This window comes from Leuresthes tenuis, unplaced genomic scaffold (genome assembly GCF_036924035.1).
Source record: "Leuresthes tenuis unplaced genomic scaffold, fLeuTen1.0.hap1 SCAF_19, whole genome shotgun sequence".
In the NCBI taxonomy this organism is placed as follows: Eukaryota; Metazoa; Chordata; class Actinopteri; order Atheriniformes; family Atherinopsidae; genus Leuresthes; species Leuresthes tenuis.
In genome coordinates, this window is record NW_027325373.1 from 11639141 (window position 1) to 11654607 (window position 15467).

The 15467-nt window shown below is 41.8% G+C and overlaps 1 protein-coding gene across 4 annotated transcripts; it reads left to right on the forward strand.

Annotated features, from left to right (window-relative positions):
- The first annotated feature begins 586 nt into the window (after positions 1-586).
- Positions 587-15467, forward strand: git2b (G protein-coupled receptor kinase interacting ArfGAP 2b). Of its 4 annotated transcripts, none has more exons than XM_072371336.1 (20): positions 587-811; positions 1364-1497; positions 1663-1775; positions 2858-2963; positions 3595-3681; positions 3779-3909; positions 4663-4757; positions 4847-4892; positions 5206-5257; positions 5376-5448; positions 5563-5660; positions 5760-5871; positions 6308-6459; positions 6576-6728; positions 9360-9569; positions 9725-9814; positions 10398-10480; positions 11206-11361; positions 12732-12795; positions 13079-15467. In XM_072371336.1, exons 1-20 carry the CDS (start codon positions 760-762, stop codon positions 13286-13288), a joined length of 2217 nt encoding a protein of 738 aa, XP_072227437.1. In that variant the 5' UTR covers positions 587-759; the 3' UTR covers positions 13289-15467. The 4 variants fall into 4 exon arrangements, with proteins under 4 accessions (XP_072227437.1, XP_072227438.1, XP_072227440.1 ...); XM_072371337.1 differs by having other exon boundaries at positions 5209-5257; XM_072371338.1 differs by lacking the exon at positions 9725-9814 and having other exon boundaries at positions 588-811.

The following is a 15467-nucleotide window of genomic DNA, read 5'->3' on the forward strand; positions in this document are numbered from 1 at the left end:
ATATTGCTAAAGAGTTTTATGATAGCCATGCTGTGTGTGTCTGTGTGTGTGAGTAGTTAAATCTAACTTTTAGATTTACTCTCAAACAATTGTGACTGTCAAGTGAAAATAGGTGAAAGTACGAGATAATGAAGATAAAGGTAACACTTTATTCTGAAGTTGCAGACATTTTATCAACAAAATCATTGTATCAACATAAAAGGGCTGACCATGCAGAATTATCCATTTCTGTGCAACTCGGCACCAGTCTGCAGTCTATGTGTCAACGGAATTTAATCCTTCAAATTTTAAGAGCAGAACTATTGTAATCATCTCATCTTTTTTATTTGTTTAACACTGCCTGATATTTCCAAAGAAAATCTCGGTTGCCAGATTAAAATAGTGCCGTACACAACTTCCCCTTTGACAAGTGAAGCATGTGATTTAATTTAATTCACACTCAGATCCGGATCTTTATCCTTCTGAAGCACCAGATTCATACTGCAGTTGGTGATTTGAGCCGCGTTTCGTAAAATAGGTTGGATTTGGAAGGAAACAAGGGAGGAAGCAGACGAGGAGTTGCTGAGGAGGTTGAGTGAATATTGGAATGAGACTTCGCTTTGTTCAACAGTAGGAGGGCAGACAGACAGCTCCTTTGCCTGGTAGAAGTGCTAAATCCTGCCTACCGAGGCGGAATATCCTGTCGCGCCTTTGTGTGTTTGTGTTGAAGCGCATCAGAAATATTTGCTCTCCCTGGACGCCGAGGACTTCTGTTGAGGGATGTCAAAGCGAGTGCGAAGCAGAGAAGTCTGCGCTGATTGCAGCGCTCCGGGTATGATGCCAAACAAGCTAGCGTTAACGTTAGCTGCCTAGCTAGCCAGCTAGCCCATACTACACAACTTATCGCTATGTCCGGTTAGCTAACTGAGATAACGTTAACGGAACGGTGGCAGCTCATTAGCAATTAGCGATTTGGCTAATTGTAATAGCTGCAAATGTTATTTTTGTGGAAATGGTTCAGCATAAGTCGTGTCTGTGTAGTCACATTACTTGTTTGATCCTGAAACTGTTTGCTCGAATTAATTAAGGGTCATATAGTGACGCCCAGCTAGCTTAATTAGATAAATGAGCGAATTCATAACATTATATCATCTTGCCAGTTTAACTGATGACAAGTCATGTCTCGCAACGAATTAATTATTTTTGTAATCAAGTGTGGGCATATCGATCACACAGGGGAGCATTTAACCTGTTCTTGTTTGTTACTGAATGTGCTTGTCTGGTTTAAAATGAATTTATAAGCTCCAGTTTAAAGCTGTGCGTAACGTCACTTTTAAGGCAAAGTAAGGCTGTCCGTTTTACAAACATTGCATGTGTGTTGTAGAGCCACGCTGGGCCTCCGTTAACAGGGGTGTGTTGGTCTGCGATGAGTGCTGCAGCATCCATCGAGGTCTTGGGCGACACAGCTCACAAGTCCGACATCTGAATCATTCTCCATGGCCACCCTCTCAGCTGCAGGTGGGGGAACAGGAGCACAAAACCCCGCACACCAATCACCCACATGCAAATGAGTGGAATCCATTCGATAATAACATGTCTTCTGATCATAACTGAGAGAGCATGCATTTGTGTGTGTGAATGGATTTGCTTCAGTTAAGGTTGACACGTGATTTTTTGTCCTAGATGGTCCAGACATTGTATGGTAATGGAGCTAATTCAATATGGGAACACAGCCTTCTGGACCCTTCCTCATCAGTGAGCGGGAAGCGCAAAGCCAACCCTCAGGACAGAGTTCAGTGAGTGTTTTTTAAGGATTTTTATGTCGGTGCTCATTTTGGTACGCTTACTTGCACTTTGTGGAAAGCTTCCACTGACTCCATTGATAGTTAAGGTCAGCAAAGATGCATATTTGGACATCTGCACCATAACCATGACTCATTGAAGCCTAAGAGTCAAAAAGCTAAAAATAACTCAATCGGATGACTTACAGAAAATGATTTATCCACATAAATGCAAAGTGCGTCTTCACAGCACATTATGTCCTGCCAGTGTGATCATTTTGCTGATATCCTGAATGATGACGCTAAAGTGTGTTTTCCTTGGTTCAATTTAGAAAATTTGAAAAACGCCGAGTTCTTTTTAGTGAGTAAAACATGTGATCCTTTTAGATTCTGTTCTGAAACTTTAGCATATTCTCCAGAAGAGAGAGAGATATGATGCATTTCAATCACTTCCATTTCCAGGTATAAATATTGTGTCCTTCTGGCAACTGGCTGGAGGAGTAAAGATAAACAGTCGGCCACACATGAACACGGCCACGCTGAGTTTTGCCCTCTCAGTCGGAGCAAACTCATTCAATCGTTTGACTGCAGACAGGAACTGTCGAGACCTCCTCAGGGAACTGAGATCATTTTAAGTCACTCAGGAACTAAGCGTTCATTTCAATTGGCGGAAACAGCCTAAAATTAGACCCTGACGGGTAGTTCAGGCCCTGTCGTGGGGTAGCTTGCTGCGTTGACTGTTGTTTATTAGTTAAAACCCAATTATTAGAGCTGACACATGAGGAGTGATAGACCAACATGTGTTCCCAGCTAGAAACAGCCTGCTTCCTTATGAAGTCTCTGCAAGACATTTTCTAATCTTTCTGTGTTGTGGTGGTATGATTTATTTTGTAATGGAGTAATTACGCATCTAACATTCAGATGTGATCATTCTTTTTATCATATTGAGTGTGATTTCACTATAGGTTGTCAAGGCAGTGTCATTCCTTGTTGAACACGAATCGTAAAGAACAGGATGGCAATTGATTGAGAATGGTTCAAACGGTCTAAATATTGAGGGCTTCTGATCACACGTGAGCTTCTCTTGTTATTTCCAGTCCCAACAAAACCGAGTTCATCAAGGCAAAGTATCAGATGCTGGCGTACGTCCATCGGATGCCTTGTCGGGAGGATGACAGCGTAACCGCAAAAGACCTCAGCAAGGTGAGAAATTGTATTGTTACTGTTTTTCATACAACAACACTATTAGATGCAGAAATGATCATCCCCCAGTAGAATAAGATTTTTGGAGACAGCAGTGGCAGATCACACCCACAAAGTAAAAGTGTCATGAAAGAAGGTGAGATGTTTTTCCTTTTTTTTAGGTTTCAGATCTGTCCAATTCCTGTTAGTGTCAGAAATGTTTGTCCCTATTTATAGGTTGGTCGACTGCTTTCATTGCAACCGTGACAGTCTGCCAGCCTCATTTTCTAAATTGCAGTCTGAACATTGAAAAGCGTCGCCTCGCTATGAGCCTGGTGGCAAAAAAGCTGCGACCGTTCTACATATTCTAAAAATCTATGTATTATTTCTGGAATCATTTCAATACATTATATCCCAGTTCTGGTTGAGTGTCTGTAGTGGAGCCGACACGGGGAACATGCTCATGTAACACTTGGAAAAAAGGAAAAGAAAGGATTGTTTGGTCAGACCAGAGCTCTTATAATAAGTGTGTAAACATTGTTAGTCTGACCAAAGTCGAGCTCAAAGCTGGACTGGCTGTTGGGAGTTGAATGTTGGGAGTATGAACCTCACCACTGAATCCAAACTGATTACTTTTCTGAATTTCTTTCAGCAACTCCATTCCAGTGTTCGGACGGGGAACCTGGAGACCTGCCTCAGACTCCTGTCATTAGGCGCACAGGCCAATTTCTTCCATCCTGTAAGTCGTGTGGAATAAAAAGAAAATAATTAGTTTTAGTTGCCGTCCTGCTAAAGTTAAACTTTTTGTTGATTTCTTTTTTCTGGGGGGACATCAGGAGAAAGGAAACACCCCACTGCATATAGCAGCAAAGGCAGGTCAGGTGCTGCAAGCAGAGCTGTTGGCAGTTTATGGAGCCGATCCCGGAGCTCTGGACTCCAGTGGAAAGACCCCCATTGATTATGCAAGGTAGTATTTTACTGATTTACTTTTCTAAAGGATCTTTTGTTGCCACCAAAAGTTGCCACTGCGGTCTGTATAAAACGTATATAACACATTTGCAGCACTTTTTACTATTGTGAAAACCGGCCTGTGCTGCAGCTGCAGGCGTTGCTTTAGCAGACAGCAGTTCATTGTGCAACAGGAAACCATTCACATCCTACGAAGATTAAGACACGCTCTTAGAAAAGCAAAATGCGTGTATTCCTCGCATTCAGTGGGAAAAGCTTCCCATTGTTCTGAAAGAAACCAATAACTAAGTTGGAAAGTGGACAAAAGCCTTGTTTCGAGTTGGCATGACTGAAATATTTAACATGCTTTGCACAACAATGAACTCAAGAGACAGACCCTCATTGTCATTATGTCCTCAGATTGATGAGTTTGGAAAAAGTTTGACTGAAGACCCAGTGGATAAAATAGAAGTGAAATCGTTATGTTATGAATTATTAAATGAAAGGTTTCGCCTTGTGTCTGTGATCAAAGTGATGAAAATTGATTTCAGAAGCCCGGCGCTGTCTGCACGAGTGGCTGCCATCTCCACCAAACACTTTCTATTTCTATTTGATGCATTTGTTTTTAAAGCTTCAATAAAGTAGTTAAACAAACTCCCAGCTCTAAATATGTCTGGTTTTCTTTTTTAAATTATGAGGCTTTGGATGTATTGCATCTCGGGCACTTTAGCCGTAGTTTGTGAATTTTCCTTTTTATCTGTAATCTTTGCAGACAAGCAGGACATCAGGAGCTGGCAGAGAGGCTAGTGGAGATACAGTATGAGCTCACTGACAGGTTAACGTTTTACCTTTGCGGTAGAAGACCAGGTAAGTGTGTGCGGGTGCATGAAGAAAAGCCGGTGCATGTTGCGTGCCTCTGGAAATCACTCTGGAAATATCTCCTTGTTGTGTTACAGATCACAGAAACGGGCAACACTTCATCATTCCTCAGATGGCAGACAGGTAATGATTATTCTTAAAGCTGTTGTCATAGCTCTGTACCGTGTTTTCAAAAGTTCGGGTCTTTCAGTGGAAAGAAAAATCCAACCAAATGATACTGCAGGCTCCCTGTAAGTTAGTGAAACATGTATGTTGTTGTAAAGCACGACAGATTTTCACTGTAGAGTGACAATCCTATTTTTGCCCCATTGCTGCATTGGATGGATAAGGAATAAGTAAGTAACTTTGTGTCTTTTGCCGCCTCCTTGTTGGCGTCGATATGTTTTCAGCAGGAAAAATAATTAATTTGTTTTTTTTTTTTTTTTAAATCTCTAAGCAGTCTGGATTTGTCAGAGTTTGCAAAGGCTGCAAAGAAGAAACTGCAGTCGGTGAGCCTCTTTGTTTTTTTTTCTGTGACTTTAAGTGTGTATCCCGTCATTCGCTCGCTGCTCAGATGTTCTAAAACTTCGCCAATACATCTGCGTTTTTAAATTTTTTTTATCGTAGTTAAGCAACCATCAGTTTGAAGAACTTGCCATGGATGTTTATGATGAAGTGGACAGAAGGGAAACCGATGCAGGTAGAAATCCAATGATTCTAAAAACTACACTGCATAGTGAACCTTCTCAAGCTTGAGCATTAATGTGTGTTTACTGTGATGTGTTGCTTTCCGTTTTCACTCTTCTTTTCACAGTCTGGTTGGCCACTCAGAACCACAGCACGCTCGTAACAGACACCACTGTTGTGCCTTTTCTGCCAGTCAATCCCGAGTACTCATCTACCAGAAACCAGGCAAGTGGCGGCGCCTCCCGGGTCAGACGTCAGTTCATTGTGTCAGTAGTTCGGGTTCGATGGCTGATCCTGCGTGCTTTTGCACATTTGCTTTCGCAGGGTCGTCAAAAATTGGCAAGGTTTAGCGCACATGAGTTTGCCACCCTGGTCATTGATATTTTAACGGACGCTAAACGGAGGCAGTGGGGGAATTCCTGCGACAGCCCGAAAGGTACGATGAGATGTTTGTGTCGAATTATTTGTTTGTGTATTTTAGTTTTAGTTATTTAACTAAAGAGTCAAAGTTGTTATAATTGGCATATTTTTAAAAAAGCAGCTCTAGGCTGGTTGCTGCAAATGGGACACAGAAAGTCAGTATTTGTGCAATGCAAATATTGACTATATGGGAGCAGCCTCATGCCACAGTTAAACGTGTGAATTTGGGTTTGATAGTGAGAAACCGGGCTTCCTCCAGCTTATAGCAAAGTCTTCTTTCATGTGCGTACTCAATTAGGATTGTTTGTGGCAACAAGAATGGTAACGCCTGAGCTTTGGATCCATTAAAAGAAAAGTATTTGTGGTTTGGTAACGTTTTTGATGCAAACATCATGCCTGTAGCTACGCTCATGTTTGATCTCTGCTCTTTGGATCTTGTGGTCCACCATCAGAGAACGTGGAGCTGATCCTTCAGGGAATAGACAATCATCGTAACAGCGAGAGCCAGGACAACGACCAGCCAGATTATGACAGCGTGGCATCGGATGAAGATCCAGCGCAAGAGGCCACGTGCGGGGACAGCTGCAATGATGGAAGGACCAAGGTAAAAACATTTTAGCGGAACCTGTTCTTCCTTCAAGATTCAACATCCCTCTCGACTTTTCAGATTGGTCCCGTTAATACTTTTCTGCTCATCTATTTATTTATTTTTTTCTTCAGAGCTCAGAGTCTTCTGACCTGTCTGATGGACCAATCACAGTTCAGGAGTTCATGGAGGTGAAGAGTGCCCTGACTGCATCAGAAGCCAAAATCCAGCAGCTTCTCAAAGTCAACTGTCATCTTAGTGAGGAGCTACGATTGATGCAGAGCAAGGTTGGTTTCATTACACGCAATAATGTGCACTGCGCCCTGTTTATACCGCTTCAGTTAAATGGAATTATGGGTTTATTTCAAGATGATCATGATTAGAGGTCACTTTGGTCTTGACTTCATCTGACTGTATACCAGCCAGGTGAAAGCACTCAAAGTAAAATAACAGAAAGATCATTTTTCTTAAGCATTTTTGTATCTTCTGTTGTACTAAATATGAACCAAACAACAAGCTCAAAACTGGTACGGTTGGAAACGAATGCTGTTGAAGTTCCTTATCTTATCTAAGTTGCACTGAATAAACTTTATGGATAAGTTGCCGGGCCGACCAGGAAATTCGGGATCGTGTCAAACGAAGACCTACAAGGACATCCAGATGATTATTTTTTTTCCCTTTTTTAACATGTTGCTCAGCCAGCACAAAAGCTGCTTCTCTTGCTGTTGTAAAGTCCCCATTTTATTTCCTGAAGTGTACATGTGCCAGCATTACTGAAAAAGTCCCCTTTGGTATGCTAATGCTGACGTAGGCACTGAGAATTTACCAACTCTTTTCACTGATTTATAGTGACCATTCGAGTCGGTTCCCATGTCAAAGGGCGGAAGCACCAGTTCACAAACACAGACACCACAGATGGCATACTGATTCATTATCATGAGGCTGCATAATCATCTGTTGCTCACAGCTTAATGTGGCAGCGATTTGTGCTGGAGTTTGAGGGGATCACTGGGCCTACAAATGCAAGTATTCATCATGACAGAATAGCTACTGAATTGGATCCGTGACACATCCAGAACTATGTTATGAAAAACAACCACGACTATTTAATCTCTAACTTAGTTGCAGGCAAATCACCTCCCCCAGGCGCTTACTTGTTCTTTATATTTCCCAAATAGCCCCATTGTTTGTCAAAGATGGATGTTTTTACTGTTTTATTTGCTGGAGAAAGTCTCCCTTTTGTAAAGATGTCTGCCAAGACCCCAGTGTTGGTGACTCAATTCAACAGCGCCGTCTCTGTCTGGAAACATAATCGGGGTAATTCAGAAAAATACAAAAATCCTGCTGTTGGTGCTTTTTTTTCCCCCCTCTCTTTCTTTTTGTGGTTTGTTTTTGCCATTCTCTCTACTTTCTACTTTGCTTGTGGGGGGTAGAGTCTGTAATACAGTTGATTTTATGGCAATACAACGACACTTTAGCTGTTTGACTCCATAGTGTCCCTAGCAAAGCCTTTACTCATTTGATTTGGTTAATTATGTCTGGTTTGCCCTCAGATGCCTGTACCAGGCAATGATGCATCTGACGATGTAGCAATATACACTAATTGATGACTTAAAACATGAAGACATAAGAAATAATCCTTCCTCGTATGGTGATGTTTAGAGTGCAAATGCTCCTTCTTGAATAGTCTAAATCTAGAAATTTCTTCACGTTTCGTCATGAAAACGCCAAAAAACACTCGTACCCCAAGATGTGTCCAGAGGAAAAAAATACATACATTAAATGATAATGATGACATTTGTGCTAAAAGCTAAGCCTGTGATATATGGAACACCACATGACCAAAATATCACATCTGAACCATCGTTTGTAATTGGGGCGACAAATGAAATCTGAATATTTATCTGCTCTTTTCTTTCCTGTTGTGTGAGAACAAAAAAGGAAAGAGTAGTTTGATTTCATTTGGCAATGATCAGCAATAGAAAAACATGTTAAACATGCTTGGGTTTGTGCTTAAAGCACACTGTGCTGGAGGACTGTGGTAGTGCTGTGGTAGTACATTAGATGTTATAAACTGCATCTGCTGCTTGAGTTTGCACTTGAAGGGGGTGTTTCTGGATTTTTCTTCATCCGAGGTTTAGCTTCGACAAAACGTCACCACACAGGGAGATCGTGGTATCATTATTTCCAACAGTTTTTAGTCCATTATGGGAGGGTCTTTGTCCAGAATCTATAACGTATTCAGCAGATGTACTGTATGTGATAAATCTTTGCTAACAACTGTTAGACTAAATGTGCACGCTTAGAAAATATAGTAGTATATTGGAAAAAAGACATTGTGGGTCTTTTGTACAGGCAACATTTCAGGAGTTTTCCTCACATTTCTCCAAAACCTAGTGTCTTTCTCTCCATGCTTGGCTAATTATTAACACAGTGTACTGTCTCCTCCTGCTGGTTTATTTACTCCATAACTGCCTTTTCTGACCAAAGTTGTCTTACTGTCATCACCCCTCTGGTACCAACCAAAGCTTTAACCCTGAGACGTCAGCCAGCTTTAAATAAAGGGACCAAACGGTTAACAACACCGCATTTATCCCTTAAAAGAAAGTGGGAAAGCCATGTTTCTGACTTTTTATTATTACTATTTATTACTATTTGACCCCTTCAGTGCTTTTTCTATAAATAAGGGCAGGGGGGTTGTGCTTCAAGTGTTTCTGTCAACAAACAGTGTCAGCGTTTCTTTCGTCAAGGAAACAAACCGTTTGAAACCTTGAGAAAGGTCACGAGGAGATGCCAGAAACAAAACTGAGATGAAGGTGAACTCCACCAGCGGAACTGCCTCTCACCTGGAGGCTTATCTTTAATCTTCTCTGTTATGTGAGCTTGGGCTGAACTGAAAGATGTTTTTCTGTCCACAGCTGAGCTGCCTGCAGACTGAAAACACAACACTGCGATGGCAAACCCCCAGCGGACAGCAGCACCCCCAGGGGCCCTTTGGGCGACATCCAGCCCGTGGGGGCCGCGCCATGTCCATGTATGAGACGGGCTCCGCTCCCAGGCAGTTCTCTCACAGAGTCGAAACGGCTCGCCATGACGACGGAGTCATTTTACAACCCTTCCCTACCAATGTAAGCACAGAGCCATCAATGTTCATGCTCATGATTGTTCAGAATGAAGGTGCCTGGCTTGGGGCTGGTGTTGATTTTTTTAAAATTTATTTATTCATTCAGTCATTTACTGCACCTCCGTAGAGTATGCTCAACTCGGTTTGACCCCTTTCTAGATTGGTAGGGGTCCTTTGGGGACAGCTGCCTCCTCCCTCCCTACCTTCCCCTCCCCCCTGTCCTGGTCGTCGGATGAGAGATCTCGAAGGGTTAAGTACTGAAAGTCCCCTTGGCTCAGAGGAAGCCACGGGACGGCGAAAACTGTCCTCCTGCTTGACCCCACAGCCTTCTCTCTCCTGACCTGTGTCTTTGAGCTGCTTTTTTATCAGTATTGCCTGCCTGCATGCATGCACCGCAGTGCCCCCGCTCCAGTTCAGTCATCTGAACGACACCAGCTTCTCTCTCTCTCTCTCTCGAGCAAACATAAGAAGTGATGATGAAATGTTGCACCAAAGCTGTTTGAACTGACCAGGCTGCAGCAGTGTCCCATCCCCGTGAAAAGTAGAATGGCTCCTTCCAATGTGCTGCTTATTAGTGGTGGTCACTGATGACAGAATCCTCAGTTTCCATTAGGATTTTCTTTGCATCTACTAATCACATCCATTGCACTCCAAGCGTTTTATACCACGGCCTACTTTTTCTTCTGCATTTAATTTGAAAGGAAACGAGTCCGAGTCAGAAATGCATGATTCTACTTTAAATGCTCCTACATTTTCTCTGATAAGTGTGTGGTGATCATATGCAGGGTACATGCAGTGTTTGATACGTGCCGATCCACTGATATCCCTTTAGGGCTGTAGTCTGGGAGGACAGAGTACAATGCTGGAGAATGACTACGACACTACACCAAACCACTCTGAACTGGAGGAAACTGGGTAAGTAAGAGCGTTTGAGTTAACGTCCTACGTTTTTTGGGGCAAGGGTTTAGAATTACATTAAAAAAAGGTTGATCTGCTCTTCAAAGTGATACATCGGAAATGATTTTTCTAGATCAAATATGTAGAGGGAGTTCTTCGCAGCTGTTTGGTTTCTTTCAGTTAGAGATATTTATCTCATCAAACAGAAGGCTCCTGCTCTTGCTTGTATGAATAAATGCGCTCAATTCCCCCAGTCGGCTTCCCTTTGGCATCCAAATATTGCATCAGCTTGTTTTTCGGCTGTTTTGCTGATTTCTGCTGTGCAAGGGGTTGCATGTCATACACACAAGAAATGAAGCGCCGCATCAACTCTCTGTGAGTTTCAGACTTAAACATACAGTGAAAATACAGTTTTTCATTTGTATCTTGCAGCAAAGTTGTAGTAGCTTGACGAGTTTGAATTAATTTACCTCACCTGACAGCTGAGGCCTCGCACTGTGACTATTCCACGTCTACATCGCAGTGTTGATGCTGAGAGGATGTATCGTACAAGTGTTAAGAAAGTGTGATCGACTAGCACCTGCCGGCCCAAAGATAATATACAGTTGCCTGCTAAAGCATTTGGATGGACACTTGATTAATCTCTTATCATCGACTTGTTCTTGCACTTGAACTGTAGATATATCCACACACTACTGTAAGTAAAACAATACTCGTTTTTTTTTTTTTTTTCCATTGTGCAGAAGCCGTTTTACAGCCTCTGAAGCCGTGGAACCAGAGGAGGAAGGTGAAGAAGATGCCACTCTGCCTTGCACTGAGGATGTCATCTGTAAGACGGAGCAGATCACCAAGAACATACAGGAGCTTCTCAGAGCTGCCCAGGAGACCAAACATGAAAGGTACAGCGTGTGGTTCGTCCTTCACAATTAACAGCCGCTGTTTTGGTTCAACTGTATGATAAATTTATTTCTATTAAAGCCATCGCCTGGCCTTTTAATGAGCACGCGTGGCTCTGCTGCTTCTAGGTCAGTGGTTTTCACTAGTTATCCTCTGGGCACAGTATGCTGCCTGCTTTCATACTAGTCAGCTAGCTAGTAAACGCAAAGTTCCAAGGTGGATGCAGTCTGTCTCATCTAGTTGAAAACTAGGAATCACCCGTGTCTGTCCCTGTGTCCTAGAAACCATGGGCCTTCTGGGGGTTGTTCTTGAGTCTATTAATGCAGCTGACGGGAAACAAACGCCACATTACATTTCCCCTCGGACCTTCCAATCCCACAGTGATTAAGTGGTTACATGTTTTCATACATGTCTTGATTTATAGTGTTTTTACAGTCTCACATCCGTGCCTGATTTTTCCATTGCTGTTCTCATGATGTGAGAAATGGTTTCCCTTTGTTTTAATGCAATGATGATCACTAAATGAATTAATTGACATTGGAGATGCTTCTGAATCCTGCCGCGTCTTTTTTTTTAAGACATTTCACGTGATGCTGCAGCAGCCCAAGTAGTTTTTATAAACCTCCTTTAAGTATTTGTACCTTAAAGTACTTAGTTTCTACAAACCAAATTGTTGTACGAGATCCAAGGCATTTGTTTTAGGATAAACATGGCCGTGGCCGAGAAGGTTGATAACACTAAAGTATTAATAGGATGCTGTGAACTGACACCGAGGTGCTGCTGGCACAATGCGGGCTTTCACAGCTTGATTATTGCCCCGTAAGGTCACTTAAGTCAGATGAAACTGCTTCAGACTAACAGCCTGAGCATTTATTCATTTTTCCTTGTTTCAAGATCTCTTTGAGTAATAGGTGCTGTTTATTTAGTAACATCAACAGCTGTGTTGTCTAACAACTGAATGCCTTTTCACTCAAGCTGAGCGGCTCTTGTATGCCGCGCCACCTTCCTGCATGTTTAGTGACACCATCAAGGAAATGTGATCCACGTATAGTAGGTTAGGTAAAAGGAAGATGAATCTCCCCTTGAATGATCACGGCTTGCTAGACTGAAAAGTTAATTATGAAATAAGGCAGGCAGTACAAAGGCAGATGAATTCAACTGTAAATGTAAATTTGATTGTTCAGGCTTTGTACTTTGTACTGGTGTCACCGGCAATATTACTTCACAGAGCTTTTTATTTGATTTTTTAGCTTCATTAAAAGGGAAAATGGTGTCATATAAAGAAAACAAATGGAATGAATTGAACTGTTTCCATACACCACAAAGGGAGATGTTGACTTCCCATTCAGGATGTTGTTTCCATCTCCCACAGCTTCCTGCCTTGCTCTGAAAAGATCTGCATGGCTGTGACAGAGATGGCCGCCCTGTTTCCCAAGGTAAGCAGCTTGGTTTCCATCCCTCAAGTAATTAGCAGATTTGTTTGTCTGAAAACAGCCTAAGGGAATCTAGAATGGCTGTTCCATATGGGTAGGTCCCACTCCATTGGATTACGTGGTTGTGTTTAGCATTTACTGGACTGCTTTGTTATATTTTCACTCGCAAAGACATCCAATGCCAGTGTGCCTACAGACCAATGATTTTTAAAAAAATTTTTTTTATGGATACTGTCTTGTTCCGGCCTTATCAAACTTTCTCCATCCCTCCTCTTCCGTCCAACAGAGACCGTCCTCCGAAACGGTACGAAGCTCTCTCTATCTGCTGACCTCAAGTGCCAGCCGGCTCCATGGAGAGTGCCAGAAGGCCGCAGAGCACATTCCTTGCCCGCCGGACATTCAGCTGGTCACTCAGCAGGTCATTCAGTGCGCCTATGACATTGCCAAAGCTGCCAAGCAACTGGTTACTGTGACAACCAAAGAAAACAACAACTAACTGAAACCCAAAGACATTTCGTACGCACCATCTATACTGTTTATTAATTCTGTTGCTAAGTTTTCATCTTAATCGGTGTTTGATTTGTTTGTTTTCTGATAGTAATCATTGTAAAGCGTTTTACATGCATTCCTTGTGTTGGGAAAATCTTAATTTCGTGTTGTTGTTGTTGTTTTTTTTACTCCTCTGTAATGTAGATATGAACAGAAACTTGTTGAAAACCTGTCACTATCTCTTACCTTCCAAACCCAAACCACTCGATTTCCTGAAGTGCAATGTTGTGTGTGTATAACACAGTTAGAACAACGAGCACTTTAACTGAGCATTTTTTTCTCCTCAGTACTGTAGTGGACACCATAGGTCATCAGTTGGGCTCCTTGAGGTCTGCGTCTTGGCATGGCTGAGCTGTCGGTGCCAAAAACCTCAAGACTATCACAACAGATTAGCCTCTACTCTGACTTTGGTTTATTTTCAGTTTGAATTGTTGTTTTTTGGTTGTTTTTTTTTTTTTTTAAAGGCAATGACAGTATTGTATCTTGAATCGTCGTGATGCAGCTTGGTTAATGTCCACATTTTCATTAAGCGAGCCAACTGTGATAACACAAACCGCTTCAGTGTGATAAGTGCCGTGATAGGCCAACAAGAGTGTATTTTCATTCCATCCAGCAGGTGACTTTTGCGGTCCTGTCTTTCCGCAAATTTGAAGATTTGGTTATAGATAAAGTATCAGTAGTTGTTGGAGTTATGATGTTACAGCCATAGTTACAATATGTGTGTGTGTGTGTGTGTGTGTGTTTTGCGAGCGTGTACGGATGCGTGAGTGGGCGAAGTTGCTCACAAAGACGGCCTAAATCTGGCCTGTGTGAAATTCACTTTGAATCAATTCTAATAGCATTATGCAAATATGTAAAATGTATGTATCCATGCAATTCTTTATCAGAATAATCCAAATGCTATTCTATTTATAAACTGTATGTCTTACCTCTAAGAAAATATCAGTGTATATTTTCGTAAGCTTTTGTTTAACACAGTGCTCCTCACAGGCTAACGGTTGTCCTGGGGTTTGGGACGTCTCAGCTGGCACTTAGTTACGGGCAACTTGTGATCTCTCGTGTTTCTGTTGTGGTGCTGTAACTCCAGTGTTTTTACATGCTTCCTGTGGTCAAATATGTACCGCTTTGGTCTACAGCCAGTGACAAAGTAGCTGTGCCCTCGGTGTTGTAGATCATTGTTGTGAGCCGGACGGGTTTGAACCAGAGGTGGAAAGGAGAATTAGTCGCACGGCTGCAGTTGAGTCGACATTACTCAGGTTGAAATTAAACTGGTAAAAAGAGAAGAGAAGACTTTGTCACTTCTGATCATCTTAAAGAAACAGAACCACTGTGTCGTCATAAACATGTATCAATCATTTATCTTTTGAACAATGCTTCCAATTTGCTGTATATTTATCAAATGGAAAAAAGTATTCTCTCTATAAGAATACTTTTCTGGGTGACTTCCTAAGAAGGTGAAAGGATTCGATTATTTTAATTTCCGCTGAGATGATTTGGGCTCAAAAGTGTTAACTGATGTTGAGGGAAAGTTGGGTTAGACGTGCACAAAACTCACCATGTAAAAATGACATGAAATGTGGACATGGCATAATTTCCAATGCAATTAAAACGCAGCGTGCAGACACTGTGGCTCGTATCAAAATCACCCTTAAAAACCTTTAGTTCTTCTTTTTGTTGCTGCTGTTTTTACACTTACAGTAGATATTCACCCTCCATTTTAAATGAAAATCTGCAAAGAAAAATAAGCACAATAGAAATAACCTGACAGGGTATATATCGAACCTTTGATTTCTTACCTTTGACTCAGATCAGCCAAGCTCCTACAACGCATCTGGGACTCTTTTAATTTCAAATGTAATCTGGGTTGATTATGGTTACTTGTTTTTTTTTTTATATATGTAATCTCTTTATGTAACCCAGAGGACATGTAACGAGTTACGATCTAAGCTACAGTTACGATTAAACTGTAGAGATTCAATAAAAGTGCGCTAATTCAGTTTCTTCCACCCTGGTGTCAAACCTGACACTGAATTCTCTGTAAGTCACAGCTCACCGCTGCCTCTGTGGTTGAAAACAATCCCTGCTTTAGGAAAAGAAAAAAAAATACACCATCATTAATACCTCAA

Excerpts from the sequence above, each read along its gene's own strand:
- git2b (XM_072371336.1), top strand. The coding sequence starts at position 760 with ATGTCAAAGCGAGTGCGAAGCAGAGAAGTCTGCGCTGATTGCAGCGCT. Across the intron at positions 812-1,363 it reads CGCTGATTGCAGCGCTCCGG|AGCCACGCTGGGCCTCCGTT; the intron begins GTATGATGCCAA and ends TGTGTGTTGTAG. Across the intron at positions 5,258-5,375 it reads CAAAGAAGAAACTGCAGTCG|TTAAGCAACCATCAGTTTGA; the intron begins GTGAGCCTCTTT and ends TTTTTATCGTAG.